The following is a 20114-nucleotide window of genomic DNA, read 5'->3' as shown; positions in this document are numbered from 1 at the left end:
TGAAACTTGTCAAATGCACAGCACTGTCTGAACAGAAATGATTCTTATTTCTCAGCAACCCATAGGTTAAGAAATCATAGATGCCAAAACCCTGTTTACTGTATTTGCCTAAAGTCACAGCTACCGAACAGTTCTCTATTTAAATGTGTTAATGCTAAAAATTATATCCCACAGCTACTCTGGGGCACTGTCTATAAATGTGTAACAGAACGGCAGGTAAATTCTCTTTGGATACTTTAAGATCAACTCAGCCTATACACTGAATGCAAGGGTTTCAATAATATAAACATGTTCAATTTTAATGACTACAAAACAAGGCCCTAAGACTGTGTAACAGTTTACCTAGGAGACATACTATTAATAATTAAATTGTATATGCCAGAGGCAGTGTTTGGGTTGGCAGAACTGACTTCTGATGGATGCCTGGTGCACTGTGACCTAAAAAAGTTTGCATCTACAATATTAATCTGTATAGGCAGGGAAAGGATTTATTAAAGATGCTGGCACTTGACTTTGACTCTAATCATTAAAATTATTCTAATTGCCAGCCTGCCTAAAATATTAGAATATTGTTCTTGTGAGTCATACATTTTAATCATATTTCTCATTACCTTAAAAAACTGCTCAGATTTCTTCTCCCCCCCAACACGCTTTATATTGGAAGGTTGTTTTTTTTTAAATTGCTTTTTCTAAAATTACTTCAAGATACACTAAAACAATTCAGGTCTGTCAGCACAGGAAAGGCAGACCGTTCATGATTAATGCATTTTTGTCTCTTACCTACGTCAACCAAAAGAAATGGGGTTTTTATACTGATCTGCAACAAATCTCTATCTAACTTCACACATTTTACGAGGCTCCTGGCCACAACATGAAAGGGCTGTTTTATTAGGGGTCTTAATCATGAGGAGATCTATGACCCAGTCCTCCTTATGAAGACTTACTAGGAGCTTTTATAAAGAACCCAGACTCCTGACTCATTGTATTAAGACAAATACTACATTATGGTGAAAACATAATATATATATTTTAAATACAAATTTGGAGGAATCAAAAAATAGTTCCAAAATAAGGAGTGGCTGATGGAATTATTGAATGAAGAAGCCTCACAGGCAAATGGTAAAGGCAGAACCACCAGCATAGTGTGGTACTACTTGTGCTAACTGTGTCGGAACATGGCCTCTCTCTTTTTATTACAGGACAGAAATCTACAGGCTGAATGCAGTGAAGGTTAATACCAATGCTTTGGAATTTTACACCGCAAACCAGGAAGTCACTTTTGAGAGGAGATGTTTTTGTTTTGTTTTGCCTTTTCTGACAAATAAGAAGGAAACATAGCCTTGAGGGGTTTGACCAATGAGCCTAAGACACAGGCAAAATTATCACAAAGGATTTTCCAAAATAACTCTGTCATTGTCGCGGGAGCAGCAGAAACGTGTGTGATCATATTTCAACCCCTATGGGCTTCAAATTATAGTTTCTGATTTGCAATTTTTCTTTTTGCTGCTGCTGCCGAAAACTATAATGCTACAACATCTCATAAAAGTTTCTTCTTAAAAGTGTAAACTTATATCAACTTCTGTTTTAAAAATCCAGTGACACAGGAAATAAAGGCCTCATCTAATGTGTTCATTTAATCTGTTTTCTAGTTCAAAGAATTGGGGGAGGGTTTTAATAACGCCTTTATATTTCATAGAGGGAGTGTTATAAAATTCTCCACGTTTAAATAACAGACGTGTTGACAACACGGCTGTACTTCTTTTAGTCCCATGTCTTATGATGAAAAAGCCACCTTTGCCTTGCTAACCTTTTAACACCGAGAGGAGAAAAGTGAATGAAACGTGGATGTCATTTTACAAATGGAAAAGTGCAAACTTCTGAGAGAACCTGAAATGCCATTTGTTCATCCTGACAGCTAACCTTCTTGACCGTCTGAGCCTCTAAAGTAGGTGGCAATCGATAATGCTAATCAGCAGAAATCAGACGTCTTCTTCCCAAATTGAACTGAAGTCAGATCTGTAAAAGGCCATAGCAGTGGGAAGTATGCCCTGGTAGGAGAGACAGGATGTGGCTGAGAAACTCTCCAGAGTTTTCCAGAAATAATCTTCCTACCTGTAAAGCAGACGGGACACTTGAAGGTACCGCCCATCCCTTCGAAGCTGTGCTCGATCAGGTGGCACTGGAGTTTGGCAGGCGAGTCGAAGGTCTGGCTGCAGAGTTTGCACTCATGGTTCAGTCCTTCATCTGTTAAGGAAAGTGCGTGAGCAGAGAAGTTGACACCCATCACATCTTTGACAGATAGTGAGTTAACTATAACTGCATACATTAAACTCTTTCCAGCCCCCAGTATAAATGTGTAGTAGTCTATATGGTGACTTCACATTATTTATGAATTTATATCCATTGGAAACATTTCTGGAATTTAAAATCGAACGATAACCACAAGGCAGGTTTTATCTTGGGGTAAAAATGCGTTTTATTAAGCTTTTAAAAGTAAAATTGGTGTGTCAATAACGAGGCATCTCCTTTTCTCTAACTAGCAAGATTTTATGGGCTGTGTATTTCCAAAGTCCTGAAATAAAGGAACCATAGAAAAATGAACAGCTTCTCCCAGGGCCGCTCATCTGGCTTATCTAGAAGGTTCTAGAGGTTTCTATTACTAACCATAAGGTTTGTAGTGGTTTTCCCATTGAAGACTTCCTTTCTCTACTTCCAAGATTTTCTGGCAATTTTGAAATATTATTAATGCTCATAGTGTTTTATAAATGCTCTTTTTTCTTGCTTGAAACTCCCAGTCCCCCATATCTTCTCAGTTCATTGCTCCCTTTATTTTGTAAGACAGTTTCGGTTTTACCCTCAGATCTAGACTCTGCCTGTCTTTCTCCAAAGGCACTTTCATGAGCTCCAGGCTCACTTTTGACTAGTCCTGGAGTTTTCTTTGATATCTCAGGAACAGGTAGAAAAATATTTTGATGTAATAACAATTGCTAGATAAAATGAAAAGTTTGTGTTATAGACAGAAAACATTATTTTTTATGTTGTTTTCCTCATTAAAATGTTTATGAAATTATACATTTTAGGATTATTCTAACTTGTTTCAATTTGCAGTCATAAGAAATGAAAACCCATAGCACTAGAACGAACAGCCTAACACTTCTTTGGTGCTCACTGTGTTCCAGACACCGTTGTTCTAAGTGCTTGCAGACATGAATTCATCGAATTTAACAACAACTACTATTATTCCCATTTTACAGATGAGGAAAGTGATGCCCAGAGAGTTGAACTGATTTTGCTCTGAGTCGTAGGAGCAACACTTGGTGGAACCAGAACTTAAACCTAGGCAGCCTGGCCTCAGGGTCCATGACCTTAGCAGACATGCTATGGCATACACCGGCTATTCCCAAGACTCTCATTAGGAAAAGCAAGGGCTAGGAGGCTTCAGCTTAACCTGAAATGTTAGCAAGTTATACTTTTATCTTCTCTTATTTGCAAAGATTAGAAATGCTACTAAGGACCATCTGTGTCAGATAGTCTAGGTCTAGGGAATGAAAGACATATTTACACTGTAGGGGTAACGAGTCTACACTCCAAAGTTATTTCCTTTTACTCAACACCACATGCATGCAGAAGTCCTTCACCAGTTGATATTACTGGCAACACAAAGGCCCAATTACAAAGTGAATTATTATTAGCTAACTAGGAGTAAAATCACTCTATTTGTATTCCTAATCTTTCTTCTCACGCAAGTATGAGTCTTTAGAAGCAGAGGATTGGAATTTGTAAAAAGAGAAGCAAAGCACTAATTAAGCCACCCAGTACTGTCTACATTTCACAGGAGATAAAAACCTACTCTGTATTTGGGTGGCACAGTAAATTCCTTGATTATAATTATGTAAGAAGGAGTTTAATTGTGCATACTGACATGACTAGGGGTTATACAAAAAGCTTTAGGGATTATATAAGATCAAAGGTTTTTCATCTGTTCCTTTCTCTCTCTCTCTCTTTTTTTTTTAATCCTAAAGGCACCAAAATTTTTCTAAATTTTGGATATTGAATAATATAAGAAACACTATTTATTGTAGGGGATTGGGTCAGTAAGTGAATCGTCAGAAATACTTGCCAAATTTAAATGTTTTCTATTTCCTCAGTGCTGTATACCTTTATTGTGATGGTAAGAAGCTTCCTAAGAGTTCTAATTTCATCTTTAAATTATGTGCTTTGCACAAGAACCAAGATGTGGTCTATGGGTGTGAGAAGTTATACACATATGTTCCAGAATTCTTAAACTTGCAACGTTTGTCAAGGAACGTATATAGGCCTGGTGGGTTTTCTTGGGGATGATGATTGACTGTTACATGAACGTAACGTAAATTATGCACGTTAATGTGATCTTCAATGTGATGTCATCTTTCTTGACTATGAGTATTTTGTTTGGAAAAATAATAGAAGGGAAAATAAATAAGATATATTTGTATGAGTATAAGGAAAATGTCCTCATAGATTTTTATTTATTTCCTATCCAAAGAACAGAGAAGTTCCATCACAAAATGTTAAATAATCAAAATTTAGTCCAGTGAATTCACAAAAAGGTGACACACGCTCATAAAGTATTTATGCATTGTTAGTGCAGACTTCTTTCCCATGAATTCCATGCTTTGTGAGGGCACCGATAGCAATGATAATAACAATAGCACCCAGCATTTTCAGAACTCTTTATAGTGTAAAAGCACATTGTAATGTTGAAAAAAACGTTGGACGTTCTATCTGCCTTTTATTTCTAAGTTACATAGAGGTCTTTTCCAACAAATAACTTGTCCTAGTTATTTGAGTAGGACAGAAAATATATCTGAATTATTACACAGCAAATGATAGATAAGCAAAAGCCAGGATGCTCCAACCTAGACAATGGACATACCCACCCATTTCTCTCACTGTTGTTAACTTCTCTGCTCATTTTCCCATGTTCACACTTACTTATCACCAAAGGGTCAAATGATAATGAATGAGAGAGAGAGGGGGACCCAAAACATGGTTACAGCTGGTTAATAGAATTTATTTTGTACTTTTAAAAATTGAAGTGGGGGGGGGATAGAGAATAATGGCAAACTAATGAAACTTATTTATAATAAGAATTTCAAAAGTTTATACTTAGTCTCTGTTTAACTCAGCTATCATTCATTCTATATTTGCATTGTGTGAAAAAGGGCAGTGTCTTAATTTTCAAAGAATTTCGAAAACACCCTTAGTCCTGGGGGGTCAAGCTCAGTTAAGCTCTGTTTCCTTTAAAAACTGAGCTTCCCTCCTTCTTTCTTCCTATCTGCTAGGTCCTCAAGAACAGTACAGAGTAACCATGGTTTCCATTAAACGTCCATGTTCATGAGGTGCACTGTCAACACCTCCAGCTTCAGGTCAATTTAAGCCTTAGACTCAAGGACTTTACCCAGGAAGCCACAACTCTCACCTTGTTTCCTAAAGGTGCCAAAAGTTTAAAAAATTCCATCAAAGTAACCATTTCTGCTCTCTGGAAAGGTAGCAACTGACAGTAATTGGATAATAATACAGTCTGACTCATTTATTAAAAAGAGATTCTGAGTCAACTGATTTAACAACCATTACAATATTCCATTAAGAATATAATAGGCTAGTGCAGCCCTATTTTTTATTAAGAGTTATAGGTGGCATCTATGGAAGAAACTTATAGATTTTTCTTCCTTTTTTTGGCTTATCTATCTTCTTCAGATTTTCTACAATAAGCATAATTTACCTTTATAGGTTACTTTGAAAATTAAAGAATAAAAAAACACTGTCTTTTCTATACCCTATTAATAAAGATCGATTACAACACTGAAATTTTGAATGCCAAAAGTTAGACAGAAAATGAGCAATATTATGAAGTACAGAAAAACTCCAATTCTGAACATTAGACTGAAAAGTATTCTAGCCAAATACATGTGAAAGCAGAAACTAGCACATGGAAAGAGAGAGAGAAACATCACAGTGTGTATTAACCCACTGAATGAGAAGAATATGGAGCTTTCAATATAAACCCATACCTTTCCAGAACAAACAGAAAACCCCTCTCTCTTGTATCCTGGTGCAGGGGACCATGCATGCCGCCAGCACTGTGGGTCCAATGTCAGGAAAGGCAAGAGTGAAGCTCTTACCACTGAGAATGTGTTGGCAGCCAGCAACTTCCTGTCCTGGTCAATCACTTTAAAGCATGACCAGAGATGGTTTGGGTATAAATGAGAACACTTCAAAGCATGACTAAAGATGGTATGGGTATAAGTGAGAAATAATGTCATATGTATATAAATTTCAGCTAAAATAATTATTTCCATTTGTTAATCTTCATTTAAGTGTGAACATAAATGTAAACAGGAATCAAGTCTACATAGAAGAGACTGATGCTAATGTAAATATTTACTCTAATATTAAATGTTGCAAAGGAAAGAATCTGAATGCATAATTGCAATACAACCTCATGGCCTTAGAAGGGAATGTGATAATCATTTACTATAATCATGTGCTACAAGAACAAAATCTGTTTGTCTAAGGCCAGTTCAAAGGGGAATGATCATTTCTCTCTCTCCAATTTATAAAACCTGGATGAACACAACTATTAAGCAGTCAGTTTTGTAACAGAAAAAATAATAGTTACCATTCGGGTGCTCAAGTGCAACCCACGTTATAAGCTCCAACACGGCAACTGTTAGCTGAACACAAGACACTGACATTTCAATATAAGCTTTAAACAAGAGAAACCCTTCAAGCAGCCTCTAGACTCTGTGTCTCATGTTTATACTCCTTTTCCTTCAGTAAAAACAAAAATCTAGAGCAGCTACAAGCAAATGTTCAGTGGTTGACTTACATGTAGCTGTTATCCAAGGAATCACTGGGGGACTCCTAATATCATCTGATCAACACTGCAGCCATTACTAAGGACCAATTTGTAACGGTTTCTAAGTAGAACTCCTTCTCTTACTTACCCTCGAGACTGGACAGAAGGGTCCTCCAGCCTCTTCCACTGCATAAATCTATAGGCTAAAGTCCAAAGCTAGAAACCCCTCCTGGTGCATCACCACGTGGCAGGGGCCATACTTAAAAGCTCTGAACTGAGTGAGAGTAAACTCTGCCCTCAGAATCCAAACAGAGGAATCAAACGCCCTGCAGTTGCAATTTTTCCAGTTTGAATGTGTGTACCACTGTATCCTTATATATATTTTTAAATCCAAGAAAACTATGCCCTAAACCAATTCCCAACCCCCAACCCTTTACTTTGCTTCTCCTCTTCCCTGAGTTAATTTCCAAGCACACATTTATAAGCTAGGGGTCTGAGGAGTAACAAAGAAAAGCCGTACATGACAAAACTCACCCCTTGGCTACGCTGGCTCACCCTAGAAACCAGGAGTAGAAAAATAGGCAGACTGTACTGCAATTTACCATGCACACAGTCATCACATCTTTCTAGGCTGTGCTCAGGCCACTGTAATTTGTTGTGTTATATACAGCACATATTTCACAACTGTAACACACACTGAAGTGCTAATTTGGCAATGGGGAATATTACTCAGCCCTCGAAGTCGGCCACTAGATTAGTCATTAAGCCCCCAAAGTAAGGGAGCATTTGAAAATACTGAATATTGTGTGAACCTTTTCCTCACACTAGTTAAAAAGTTTTGCCCTGGGCTTCCCTGGTGGCGCAGTGGTTGGGGGTCCGCCTGCCGATGCAGGGGACACGGGTTCGTGCCCCGGTCTGGGAAGATCCCACATGCCGTGGAGCGGCTGGGCCCATGAGCCATGGCCGCTGAGCCTGTGCGTCCGGAGCCTGTGCTCCGCAATGGGAGAGGCCACAACAGTGAGAGGCCCGTGTACCGCAAAAAAAATAAAAACAAAAAGTTCTGCCCTATCCTTCTGAACAATTCAACATGAAAATGAATGTTGCCTGAAGACTGTCACAGCACTTTCTTGGGTTTTTCTCAATGGCAATATGAGAATGTCTGGCACTGTCAGTATTTCCATGCCACATAAGAGAGAAGTAAGAGATATAAGCATAAGACTCCCAATAAGACAGGAAGGGCACTGGGAATCCCAAGAGTAAATGAGGATTGGGTACCTTAGCTTTGTCTGTCCGTACACAAAATGTCTAACCCTTAGGTATGTCAAGAAAAGCAAAATGATAAACCTCCCCTATGCTTCGGCCAGAATCTTATTTCAAGGAGGCCTACAAGGTGCAGGTCTGCACTGAACCCAGTTACTACCTGCTTTTGGCCAGGGGTCTAAAGACAATGATGTTTTTGCACTTTATAAGCAGAACCACTGATCCTGACACTGTTATTTCCTGTCTTGAACTTCTCATTATCAGCAGGGCTGGAGCAGGAAATGATTCAACTGGGGTAGGCTGCATTGTACCCAGCAGATTTTAAAGAGCCCAGGGGCTGCCTAGAGCCCCATAAACATCAGCAGCTTGGAAACTAGCAGGCGGTCCAGGTGGGTTGGGATGGGAGAGGCAGGCAGTGGGATTTTAGATGCTCTGAGATGCAATATTGTCCAATTCCTTGGCTATTATTATCAGTTGTGTTAGCAGTTGGGTAGCAGTTATTAGAATATTCTCACATAGGAGAAAACATTGGAAAGCTGTTCAAACAATAAACAATAAAACAAACAACCCACTGAAAAGGTGGCTTTCCTCCACCTGTAGGGACTCCGCAGCGATACTTTGGCTCAAGTTCGGAATCAGGGCTAAGGATGCAGACTGAACCTGACCAGTATGTAGGCACCTCCAGGTCTGCATCCTTCTCTTCACTTTTCTCATCTAAACATGGACCCATAGCTGAAGTCTCAGAGTGTGTATCATACAGTGCTGGCAAGTAGCTTTAAAGGCAAACATCTGGGGTTCAAATATTTTTATTAAAACAAACAAATAGGGCTTCCCTGGTGGTGCAGTGGTTGAGAGTCCGTCTGCCGATGCAGGGGACACGGGTTCGTGCCCCGGTCCGGGAAAATCCCACATGCCGCGGAGCGGCTGGGCCCGTGAGCCATGGCCGCTGAGCCTGCGTGTCCGGAGCCTGTGCTCCGCAACGGGAGAGGTCACAGCGGTGAGAAGCCCGCATACCGCAAAAAAACCCCAAAAACAAACAAACAAATAAACATCAGTTTTTGGTAAGGCACTGCTAAAATCACTTTGAGCTCCTCTCACCCCATTCCCCAAGAAAAAACATTCTTAACCAAGAAAAGAATAAAGTAGTACATGTTTCTTAGTAAAAATGTTGTTAACTCTGAAGAAGCAAGAGTGGGGATGGGGTGGGAGTGAGGATGGAGACCAGCTACGCCTGAAATACAATCTCTAGTTCTGTTTAGAAGTTAGGGTTGCTTTAAAAAAATAGCTCCTTGTAGAAATCTTTGATTTCACTATATGCAATTGTGTTCCACGGAAAGAGGTCCAGTTTATTTGAACAGTCCATTTCCTCCTTATCTATGTTCACTTGAATTAATGAAAGCAACCCTTTCTCTTTTACAGAGTTTTTGCCACCTGATCTTTAGTGCTGCTCTGTTCTCTGCCTTGACAGAAAGTTTGTGGGTGCACAAGACAATATACAAATATTCAGTTCCACTTCACATAATAATTAGACATACAATATGATTGGAAACAGCATGCTCCCAATTTCACAATTCAGTAGTACATTTCAGCTCTTGCCTCACCTGTTAGAGAGAGGCAGGGGCCAGCCCCAGACATCTTCATACCAAGAGAGTGCCAAGAACTAAATTTGGGGTTGCTCAACAATTCATGCTACAAGGCCCGTTCCAGGAGGGCAAGGACATTTGCCTGTTTTGTGTATTGATGTTTGCCAAGTACCTACAATAGTACATGGCTCAAAGTTGAGACTCAATAAATACTGAAGCTATGGGAAATATATACTTAGCTGGTCCTACATCTAATTTCACCAGAACAAACTGCCAAGATTAACACCAAAACAATGTTTATTATTTATCAATTGAGTTCTAAAACTTTGTTCCATTCCCTTGTACACTAAAGCCCACGCATGTGACAAATGTGGACCAGCAAAATTTACCTTATGCTACTTGCCTTCATTATTTTTTGAAATAAGATTAAAATGTTCTGGCAAATGAAGTATTAACAAAATAACTATCTTATTTGCCAACTTATCTCTGGCAGGAAACTGATGAGTCAAACTTATCCATTATTTCAAGAGAAAAAATGTTATTATGCATTTTATTTCTGAGATACCAAAAAAAGAGAACCATATGAAAGAAGGGATAATTACCTTTTATTTGTCTCAAGTCACAGAGAGGACTCTATAGCATACATCCATGATGTGCAGTTCATGTTTTAAGCAACTTTTAATAGTTATGCATTCTTATATTACAAAGCTCTATTCTTTTTCACTAAATCAGATGTATGCATTTATTACCCTCTTGGCTTGAAATTTCTTTTATTTGATATTAAATACCTGTTAATGCCCTCACATCTGGGACTTTTGGCACTAGCGGAAGTACAGGTATATTTACCTTCAAGTACTGTACCAAAAAATCACAGAAACTGGTAAAATTGAAAGAGTTCATGCAGGATAGACTGAACGTAACCTGCTTTAAAGTTCAATCTATTGGGAAAACATCCTGGAGAACTGAGATGGTGCAGGCATTAATATGAATTCCACACAGCAGTAGCCCAGCAACTCCAGCCCTACCCTGGACACAGCTCTCATCAGGTGTGTTTCCGTGTTCCTGTGCTGAGTTGATGGCAAGGGTCAGGGCCTTTTCTTTCTTTCTTTCTTTCTTTTTTTTTAAATCTCCTTCTTGGCATAAAGCCACTAGTTATCTGAAGGAGAAAGTCAACACCGAAAATCAGTCTATTCTTGCTAAAGGCATAGGTTGCTATTGCTGATGATTTGAAAACAAAACAAACAGAACCCCCCAAATCAAACAAAAGAAATGGAATGGGGTTTACCAGCTTCGGTAGGTATTACGGATTCCAACAACCGTGGGGTTTTTAGTGCCTACAGGTTTAAGACAAGAAACTAGCCAGACATTTCCAAAGAAAATTATCTTTCTAAGAAACTTATATTTTTGATGACTTATGGCAAAGATGACATCTTTTCCCCTAAACCGTGGTGTTTAGAATCAGGATTCAACACCACAACATAGGTCAAACCTGCAATGGAACATGAGGGTATAAAGGGGGCCAGAAGCTCTCAGATTTCCAAGGGACCTTATCCAGGCCCTTTCACTTTGTCTGTAGTGATACTAAGAAAGTCCTAAGCAGCAATGCAAAAATCACAATACTGCAAGTTATTTGCAAGTGACTCACATTGTTATTGTTCTGTTGGTGTGACCTTAGAAACTTGGCCTTGAAGCATTAAAAAAAAAAAGGTAATGGCGCAATAAATGCAGTAAGATTTCTAAAAACAGTTTATCGGAACTGTGCTGTGAAACTTGAATTCTTCTAATCAGGCCATGCCACCCCTTAGAGAAATTTTCCTGTGCATTATTAAAGTGATATACTGCAGTACCAGTTAGAGCTCCATAACCTTTAAATTGCCGGATTGTAATTAAGGCCACTAGTTTTATTTAGGAAGGTTCAAGGAGGCTCAATTTAAGTTGGCTTAACTAGTGTGAATTTAATGTCATGCTTCCAGGAGGCAGAGAGCTCTCTGGCCTGGCCGTTCTGTGGCGCATGCAGCTGCGGGGTCATGAATTCTAAATTAAGCCCGGCTTTAAAGAACCTACAGATATCGGAAGTAGCTGGGTGTGTGAAAGTACACATCCCCAGGTTTGCATATGTACGTCATACATTCATTCACTACACTGGCAGCTGCCTGATTTGGGAATCTCAATACATCTGATTATTTATAGCGTGAATAGAAGGGGGTTAAATTTACTCTTAAAGGCATAATGGCCACTTTCATTGAAAGGTGAGGCCTAAGGCGATGTCCAATCTGCATTAATGATTTAAAAGAAGATACTTTTTTAAATTTTAAAATATTAATTAACCTGGAATTTATGTTATTGTAGACTATCAGAGGATGGCTCTCTAAGTGGATTTTCTTTTCAAATTTCAAATACCTAAAAAAAGTATATATATATATATATTAAATCAACCATATGTCAATAAAAAACTCTCAAATGATAAATAAAATAAAATGTGCATATAACAAAGTTGTAAAGGCAGGAATGTTATTTGCATTATAAAAGAAATTCTAAGACGGAAAATGTACAGTTGGGTACATGAGGAGAAAATAGAGCGAACTATTTGGACAGGCCACTAAATGGAGTGCTGAAAATTATCTATAAACTTCACTGAAAGGGCAGCAAATCAAGGACTGAAAACAAAAGATAAGAGAAAATGAAGGTCCTCAATGCAGAGACTAGCAGAGCCATAGGGTAGCAGCAGAAAGAAAACACTTAAGGATTTGACCCGTGTTCAAAATTCTACTGGATGTGAGCTCGAAAACATTCATCTCTGGATGGAATGCTGGCAATTTTCTGTAGCTCCAACGGCAATAATGATAAATGAATTTCCTTACAGCCAAGTGGCTCAAGAAGCCAACTACGCTACCACTATATAATTAATAACAATAAGCAATGAAAGAGAACAGTGGGTTACAACTATAAGGTGTCAAAATATATTTAAAAAACTGCAACAACACACTTAAATGAAAAATAAACGTACAGGGTGTGAATCTAGGTACAGTTTCTTCTTCCACACTCTGTTTTAGATAAAGCTTTTTATGCTTGAAGGAAAATAGAGGATGACATAAAACTACTGTAAGGTGATTAACATCCCTCCAAAAGCACATAACACTCCCAATGCTCAAAGAAATCTGAAAAGTGATATGGAAACATGATTGTGAAGGCACGAGAGAGCTGGCTGACCACGATTTGCCATTATTCTTTTACTAAGAAATATTCTAATACCTCCCTCTCCAAACTGTATTTGTTGGCTCAAACATTTTCAAAGATACCAGAACATTGTGTTTTTCTTTCATGTAAAATCGAGAAGCAATAAACTAGGAATGTGTAGGTAAAAGGACAGGGTGAATGTCTATATTGATATTTGGCTAAATGCTGGAATGTTTGATAAAGGTTAGAAGGGGCTTTGGAGACAATCTCATTAACTATGGACTTGTTGAAAAGATGAGAAAATTGAGACTAGAGATATTAACTGACACGTCCACCCTGGCAAAGCGTTTTGGCCACGGCCAACCAGAATCCAGAGTTCCTGAATCTAGTACTACACTGTCCCACCAAACTCTCATTTTAAAAAGTTTCCTCCCTCTTAACTACAACAACTTAAGTCATCAATTATGCAAAGCAAAAGTTATTGTCTCTTCAGATCTCTTACTGATGTACAAAGAATTATTTATATTTCCATGCCATCAGGTCACTCCTTTGCTCCCTGACAAGACAAAGCCTGAATTTATTCCAATCCACATCACCCGCTATTTCCTAATCAACTAAGTACATACTATTAAGGTCTGTTGCCCTTGTAAAAGTGCTCCTCTCCCTTCTGGAAAGCAGAGCCTTAGCTGACATGCAGTGCCTGTCGGTAACGGAAAATTAAATTCCCCGTATCTCATGATTCTGCAGAAGTGCTAGGAACACCATCCTTGGTAAAGCACATTGGGCTGAGCTGTCAATCTGAAGGGAACACCCATGATTGTACAACTTACGGCATAGAAGGCATTCATGGCTGAATGCTGATGCTTTCTCCCAAAGGCAATTACCCACTGATTTGGTTAAACTGTCACCTGAAACCCTGTGGTGACTGGGCTAGAGGCTCTCCTGTATGGTATTATCATTATTCAGAAACAAAGACTGATTCCTTAATTCTATTCTACCTAGAGCTAATTATACTTCTTCAAGTGCCTGAATCATTCCCTGATATGGTACTAAATGGTGTATTTGGGAAGAAACTGGGACTCCATGCATATCCTAAGTGTGTGGCTTACTAAAAAGGCAATGCCATGCTTATGTATGGAAAATAATAGCTCACGATGTTCCTTACCTACATTTCTCTCTTGGGCATCATTCTGGATACACTGGCACATCTAGACACTATAAGCTGCAGCCAGGATGTTACTGTCATACCAATGAGTTATACTCATTCCTAGTTCCTTCTGTCTGTTTCCTGTCAGTCAAGAGTAACATAAGTGAGAGAGTTACTCTCTATTGAGATGGGAAAAAAGAAGGAAGAGAGGGAAGGGGAGGGGGAGGGGGAGAAGAAGGAAGGAAGGAAGGTTGAAAGATTCATGTTGTAACAAAGATTTCTGCGTTATTCTCCTTAGCTTGGAAGTACAGTGAAGAAACAGATATTCCTGTATGTTTTGTTAGGTCACAAACCAAAGCTAAAGACTATGAAATGGGTCTAACAGAAACCATGAATTAGTTAATAAGTGTATCTGTTAGATAAAGAATGAGACATAAGAGTCCTTGTGAAGATGGCAGAGTAGAAGGACGTGCGCTCACTCCGTCTTGCAAGAGCACCAGAATCACAACTAACTGCTGAACAATCGACAGGAAGACACTGGAACTCACCAAAAAGATACCCCACATCCAAAGACAAAGGAGAAGCCACAATGAGACGGTAGGGGGGGCACAATCACAATAAACTCAAATCCCATAACCACTGGGTGGGTGACTCACAAACTGGAGAACACTTATACCACAGAAGTCCACCCACTGGAGTGAAGGTTCTGAGCCGCACGTCAAGCTTCCCAGCCTGGGGGTCTGGAAACAGGAGGAGGAATTCCCAGAGAATCAGACATTGAAGGTTCACAGGATTTGATTGCAGGACTTTGACAGGACTGGGGGAACCAGAGACGCCACTCTTGGAGGGCACACACAAAGCAGTGTGCACATCAGGACCCAGGGGGAAGGAGTAGGGAGCCCATAGGAGACTGAACCGGACCTACTGCTAGTGTTGGAGGGTCTCCTGCAGAGGTGGGGGTGGCTGTGGCTCACTGCGGGGACAAGGACACTGGCAACAGAAGTTCTGAGAAGTACTCCTTGGTGTGAGCCCTCCCAGAGTCTGCCATTAGCCCCACCAAAGAGCCTGTAGCCTCCAGTGCTGGGTCGCCTCAGGCCAAACAACCAGCAGGGAGGGAACTCAGCCCAACCCATCAGCAGACAAGTAGATTAAAGTTTTACTGAGCTCTTCCCACCAGAGCAACACCCAGTTCTACCCATCACCAGTCCCACCCATCAGGAAGATTGCACAAGCCTCTTAGATAGCCTCATCCACCAGAGGGCAGACAGCAGAAGCAAGAAGAACTACAATCCTGCACTCTGTGGAATGAAAACCACATTCAAAGAAAGATAGACAAAATGAAAAGGCAGAGGGCTATGTACCAGATGAAGGAACAAGATAAAGCCCCAGAAAAACAACTAAATCAAGTGGATATAGGCAACCTTCCAGAAAAAGAATTCAGAATAATGATAGTGAAGAGGATCCAGGACCTCAGAAAAAGAATGGAGGCAAAGATCCAGAAGACGCAAGAAATGTTTAACAAAGACCTAGAAGAATTAAAGAACCAAAAAATAGAGATGAACAGTACAGTAATTGAAATGAAAAATATACTAGAAGGAATCAATAGCAGAATAACTGAAGCAGAAGAATAGATAAGTGATGTGGATGACAGAATGGTGGAATTCACTGCCGCAGAACAGAATAATGAAAAAAGAATGAAAAGAAATGAAGACAGCCTAAGAGACCTCCGGGACAACATTAACACTGTTAATGCAACATTTGTATTATAGGGGTCCCAGAAGAAAAAGAGAGAGAAAGGACCCGAGAAAATATCTGAAGAGATTATAGTCGAAAGCTTCCCTAACGTGGGAAGGGAAATAGGCACCCAAGTCAAGGAAGTGCAGAGAGTCCCAGGCAGGATAAACCCAAGGAGAAACACACCGTAATGCACAGTAATCAAATTGACAAAAATTAAAGACAAAGAAAAATTATTAAAAGAGCAAGGGAAAAATGACAAATGACATACAAGGGAACTCCCATAAAGGTAACAGCTGATTTGTCAGCAGAAACTCTACAAGCCAGAAGGGAGTGGCATGATATATTTAAAGTGATGAAAGGGAATAACCTACAGCCAAGATTACTCTACCCAGCAAGGATCTCATTCAGATTCAATGGAGAAATCAAAAGCTTTACAGACAAGCAAAAGCTAAAAGAATTCAGCACCACCAAACCAGATCTACAACAAATGCTAACTTCTCTAAGTGGGAAACACAAGAGAAGAAAAGGACCTACAAAAACAAACCCATAACAATTAAGAAAATGGTAATAGAAACATACATATTGATAATTACCTTAAATGTGAATGGATTAAATGCTCCAACCAAAAGACACAGGCTTGCTGAATGGACACAAAAACAAGACCCATCTATATACCGTCTACAAAAGACCTACTTCAGACCTAGGAACACATACAGACTGAAAGTGAGGGGATGGAAAAAGATTTTCCATGAAAATGGAAATCAAAGGAAGCTGGAGTAGCAATACTTGTATCAAATAAAATAGACTTTAAAATAAAGAATGTTATAGGAGACAAGGAAGGACACTACATAATGATCAAGGGATCAATCCGAGAAGAAGATATAACAATTATAACTATATATGCACCCAACATACGAGCACCTCAAGACATAAGGTAAATGCTAACATCTATGAAAGAGGAAATCGACAGTAACACAATAATAGTCGGGGACTTTAACATCTCACCTACACCAATGGACAGATCATCCAGACAGAAAATTAATAAGAAAACACAAGCTTTAAATGACACAATAGATCAGATAGATTTATAGGACATTCCATCTGAAAACAGCAGATTACACTTTCTTCTCAAGTGCACACAGAACATTCTCCAGGATAGATCACATCGTGGGTCACAAATCAAGCCTTGGTAAATTTAACAAAACTGTAATCATATCAAGTGTCTTTTCCGACCACAACACTATGAGATTAGAAATAAATTACAGGGAAAAAAACCATAAAAAACACAAACACATGGAGGCTAAACAATATGTTACTAAATAACCAAGAGATCACTGAAGTAATCAAAGAGGAAATCAAAAAATACCTAGAGACAAATCACAATGAAAACATGATGATCCAAAACCTATGAGATGCAGCAAAAGCAGTTCTAAGAGGGAAGTTTATAGCAATACAATCCTACCTCAAGAAACAAGAAAAATCTCAAATAAACAATCTAACCTTACACCTAAAGGAACTAGAGAAAGAAGAACAAACAAAACCCAAAGTTAGTAGATGGAAAGAAATCATAAAGATCAGAGCAGAAATAAATGAAACAGAAACAAAGAAAACAATAGCAAAGATCAATAAAACTAAAAGCTGGTTCTTTGAGAAGATAAAATTGATAAACCATTAGCCAGACTCATCAAGAAAAAGAGGGAGAGGACTCAAATCAATAAAATTAGAAATGAAAATGGAGCAGTTACAACAGACACCACAGAAATACAAAGCTTCCTAAGAGACTACCACGAGCAACTCTATGCCAAAAAAATGGACAAGCTGGAAGAACTGGACACATTCTTAGAAAGGTATAACTTCCAAGACTGAATCAGGAAGACATAGAAAATATGAACAGACCAATCACAAGTAATGAAATTGAAACTGTGATTAAAAATCTTCCAACAAACAAAAATCCAGGACCAGATGGCTTCACAGGTGAATTCTATCAAACATTTAGAGAAGAGCTAACACCCATCCTTCTCAAACTCTTCCAAAAAATTGCAGAGGAAGGAACACTCCCAAACTCATTCTATGAGGCCACCATCACCCTGATACCAAAACCAGACAAAGATACTACAAAAAAAGAAAACTACAGACCAATATCACTGATGAATATAGATGCAAAAATCCTCAACAAAATACTAGCAAACAGAATCCAACAACACATTAAAAGGATCATACACCATGATCAAGAGGGATGTATCCCTGGGATGTAAGGATTCTTCAATATATGCAAATCAATCAATGTGATACACCATATTAACAAATTGAAGAATAAAAACCATAGGATCATCTCAATAGATGCAGAAAAAGCTTTTGACAAAATTCAACACCCATTTATGATAAAAATTCTCCAGAAATTGGGCATAGAGGGAACCTACCTCAACATAGTAAAGGCCATATATGACAAACTCACAACAAACATCATTCTCAATGGTGAAAAACTGAAAGAATTTCCTCTAAAATAAGGAGGAAGACAAGGATGTCCACTCTCACCACTATTATTCAACAGTTTTGGAAGTCCTAGCCATGACAATCAGAGAAGTAAAAGAAATAAAAGGAATCCAAATTGGAAAAGAAGAAGTAAAACTGTCACTGTTTGCAGATGACATGATACTATACATAGAGCATCCTAAAGATGCCACCAGAAAACTACTAGAGCTAATCAATGAATTTGGTAAAGTTGCAGGATACAAAATTAATGCACAAAAATCTCTTGCATTCCTGTACACTAAAAAAGAAGGATCAGATTCACCATTGCAACAAAAAGAATAAAATACCTAGGAATAAACCTACTAAGGAGGTCAAAGACCTGTACTCAGAAAACTATAAGACAGTGATGAAAGAAATCAAAGATGACACAAACAGATGGAGAGATATACCATGTTCTTGGATTGGAAGAATCAATATTGTGAAAATGACTATATTACCCAAAGCAATCTACAGATTTAATGCAATCCCTATCCAATTACCAATGGCATTTTCTACAGAACTAGAACAAAAAAATCTTAAAATTTATATGGAGACACAAAAGACTCCAAATAGCCAAAGCAATCTTGATGGGAAAAAAACGGAACTGGAGGAATCAGACTCCCTGACTTCAGACTATACTACAAAGCTACCCACGCACCTATGGTCAACTAATCTATGACAAAGGAGGCAAGGAAATACAATGGAGAAAAGACAGTCTCTTCAATAAGTGGTGCTGGGACAACTGGACAGCTACATGTAAAAGAATGAAATTAGAAAACTCCCTAACACCATAAACAAAAATAAACTCAAAATGGATTAAAGACCTAAATGTAAGACTGTACACTATAAAACTCTTAGAGGAAAACATAGGCAGAACAGTCTTTGACATAAATCACAGCAAGATCTTTTTTGATCCACCTCCTAGAGAAATGGACATAAAAACAAAAATAAACAAATGGGACCTAATGAAACCTTAAAAGCTTTTGCACAGCAAAGCAAACTATAAACAAGATGAAAAGACAACCCTCAGAATGGGAGAAAATATTTGCAAACGAATCAACAGACAAAGGATTAATCTCCGAAATATGTAAACAGCTCAATATTAAAAAAACAAACAACCCATTCCAAAAATGGGCAGAAGACCTAAATAGACATTTCTCCAAAGAAGACATACAGATGGCTAAGAAGCACATGAAAAGCTGCTCAACATCACTAATTATTAGAGAAATGCAAATCAAAACTACATTGAGGTATCACCTCACACCAGTTAGAATGGGCATCATCAGAACACCTACAAACAACAAATGCTGGAGAGGGTGTGGAGAAAAGGGAACCCTCTTGCACTGTTGGTAGGAATGTAAATTGATACAGCCACTACGAAGAACAGTATGGATGTTCTTTTAAAAACTAAAAATAGAATTACCATATGACCCTGCAATCCCACTACGGTCATATACCCAGAGAAAACCATAATTCAAAAAGACACATGCACCACAATGTTCATTGCAGCTCTATATACAATAGCCAGGTCATGGAAGCGACCGAAATGCCCATCGACAGACGAATGGATAAAGAAGTTGTGGTACATATATATATAATGGAATATTACTCAGCCACTAAAAGGGATGAAATTGGGTCATTTGTAGAGACGTGGATGGACCTAGAGACTGTCATATAGAGTGAAGTAAGTCAGAAAGAGAAAAACTAATATCGTATATTAACACATATATATGTGGAATCTAGAGAAATGGTACAGATGAACTGGTTTACAAGGCAGAAATAGAGACACAGATGTAGAGAACAAACGTATGGACACCAAGGGGGGAAAGTGACGGGTGGGGGGGTAATGAATTGCGAG

At 38.7% G+C, this 20114-nt stretch overlaps 1 protein-coding gene across 5 annotated transcripts in view; it reads right to left on the bottom strand.

Moving 5' to 3' along the window:
• ZNF521 (zinc finger protein 521) overlaps positions 1-20114 on the bottom strand; it is a 281926-nt gene that overhangs the window by 26659 nt on the left and 235153 nt on the right. For all 5 annotated transcript variants that reach the window (XM_049697670.1, XM_049697672.1, XM_004273739.3 and 2 more), the window contains one exon: positions 2113-2244. In XM_049697670.1, the coding sequence (XP_049553627.1) occupies positions 2113-2244 (132 nt within the window). The remainder of the gene's footprint in view (positions 1-2112; positions 2245-20114) is intronic.

This window comes from Orcinus orca, chromosome 15 (genome assembly GCF_937001465.1).
Source record: "Orcinus orca chromosome 15, mOrcOrc1.1, whole genome shotgun sequence".
Taxonomy (NCBI): Eukaryota; Metazoa; Chordata; class Mammalia; order Artiodactyla; family Delphinidae; genus Orcinus; species Orcinus orca.
This window is presented reverse-complemented; position numbering and strand designations above follow the sequence as displayed.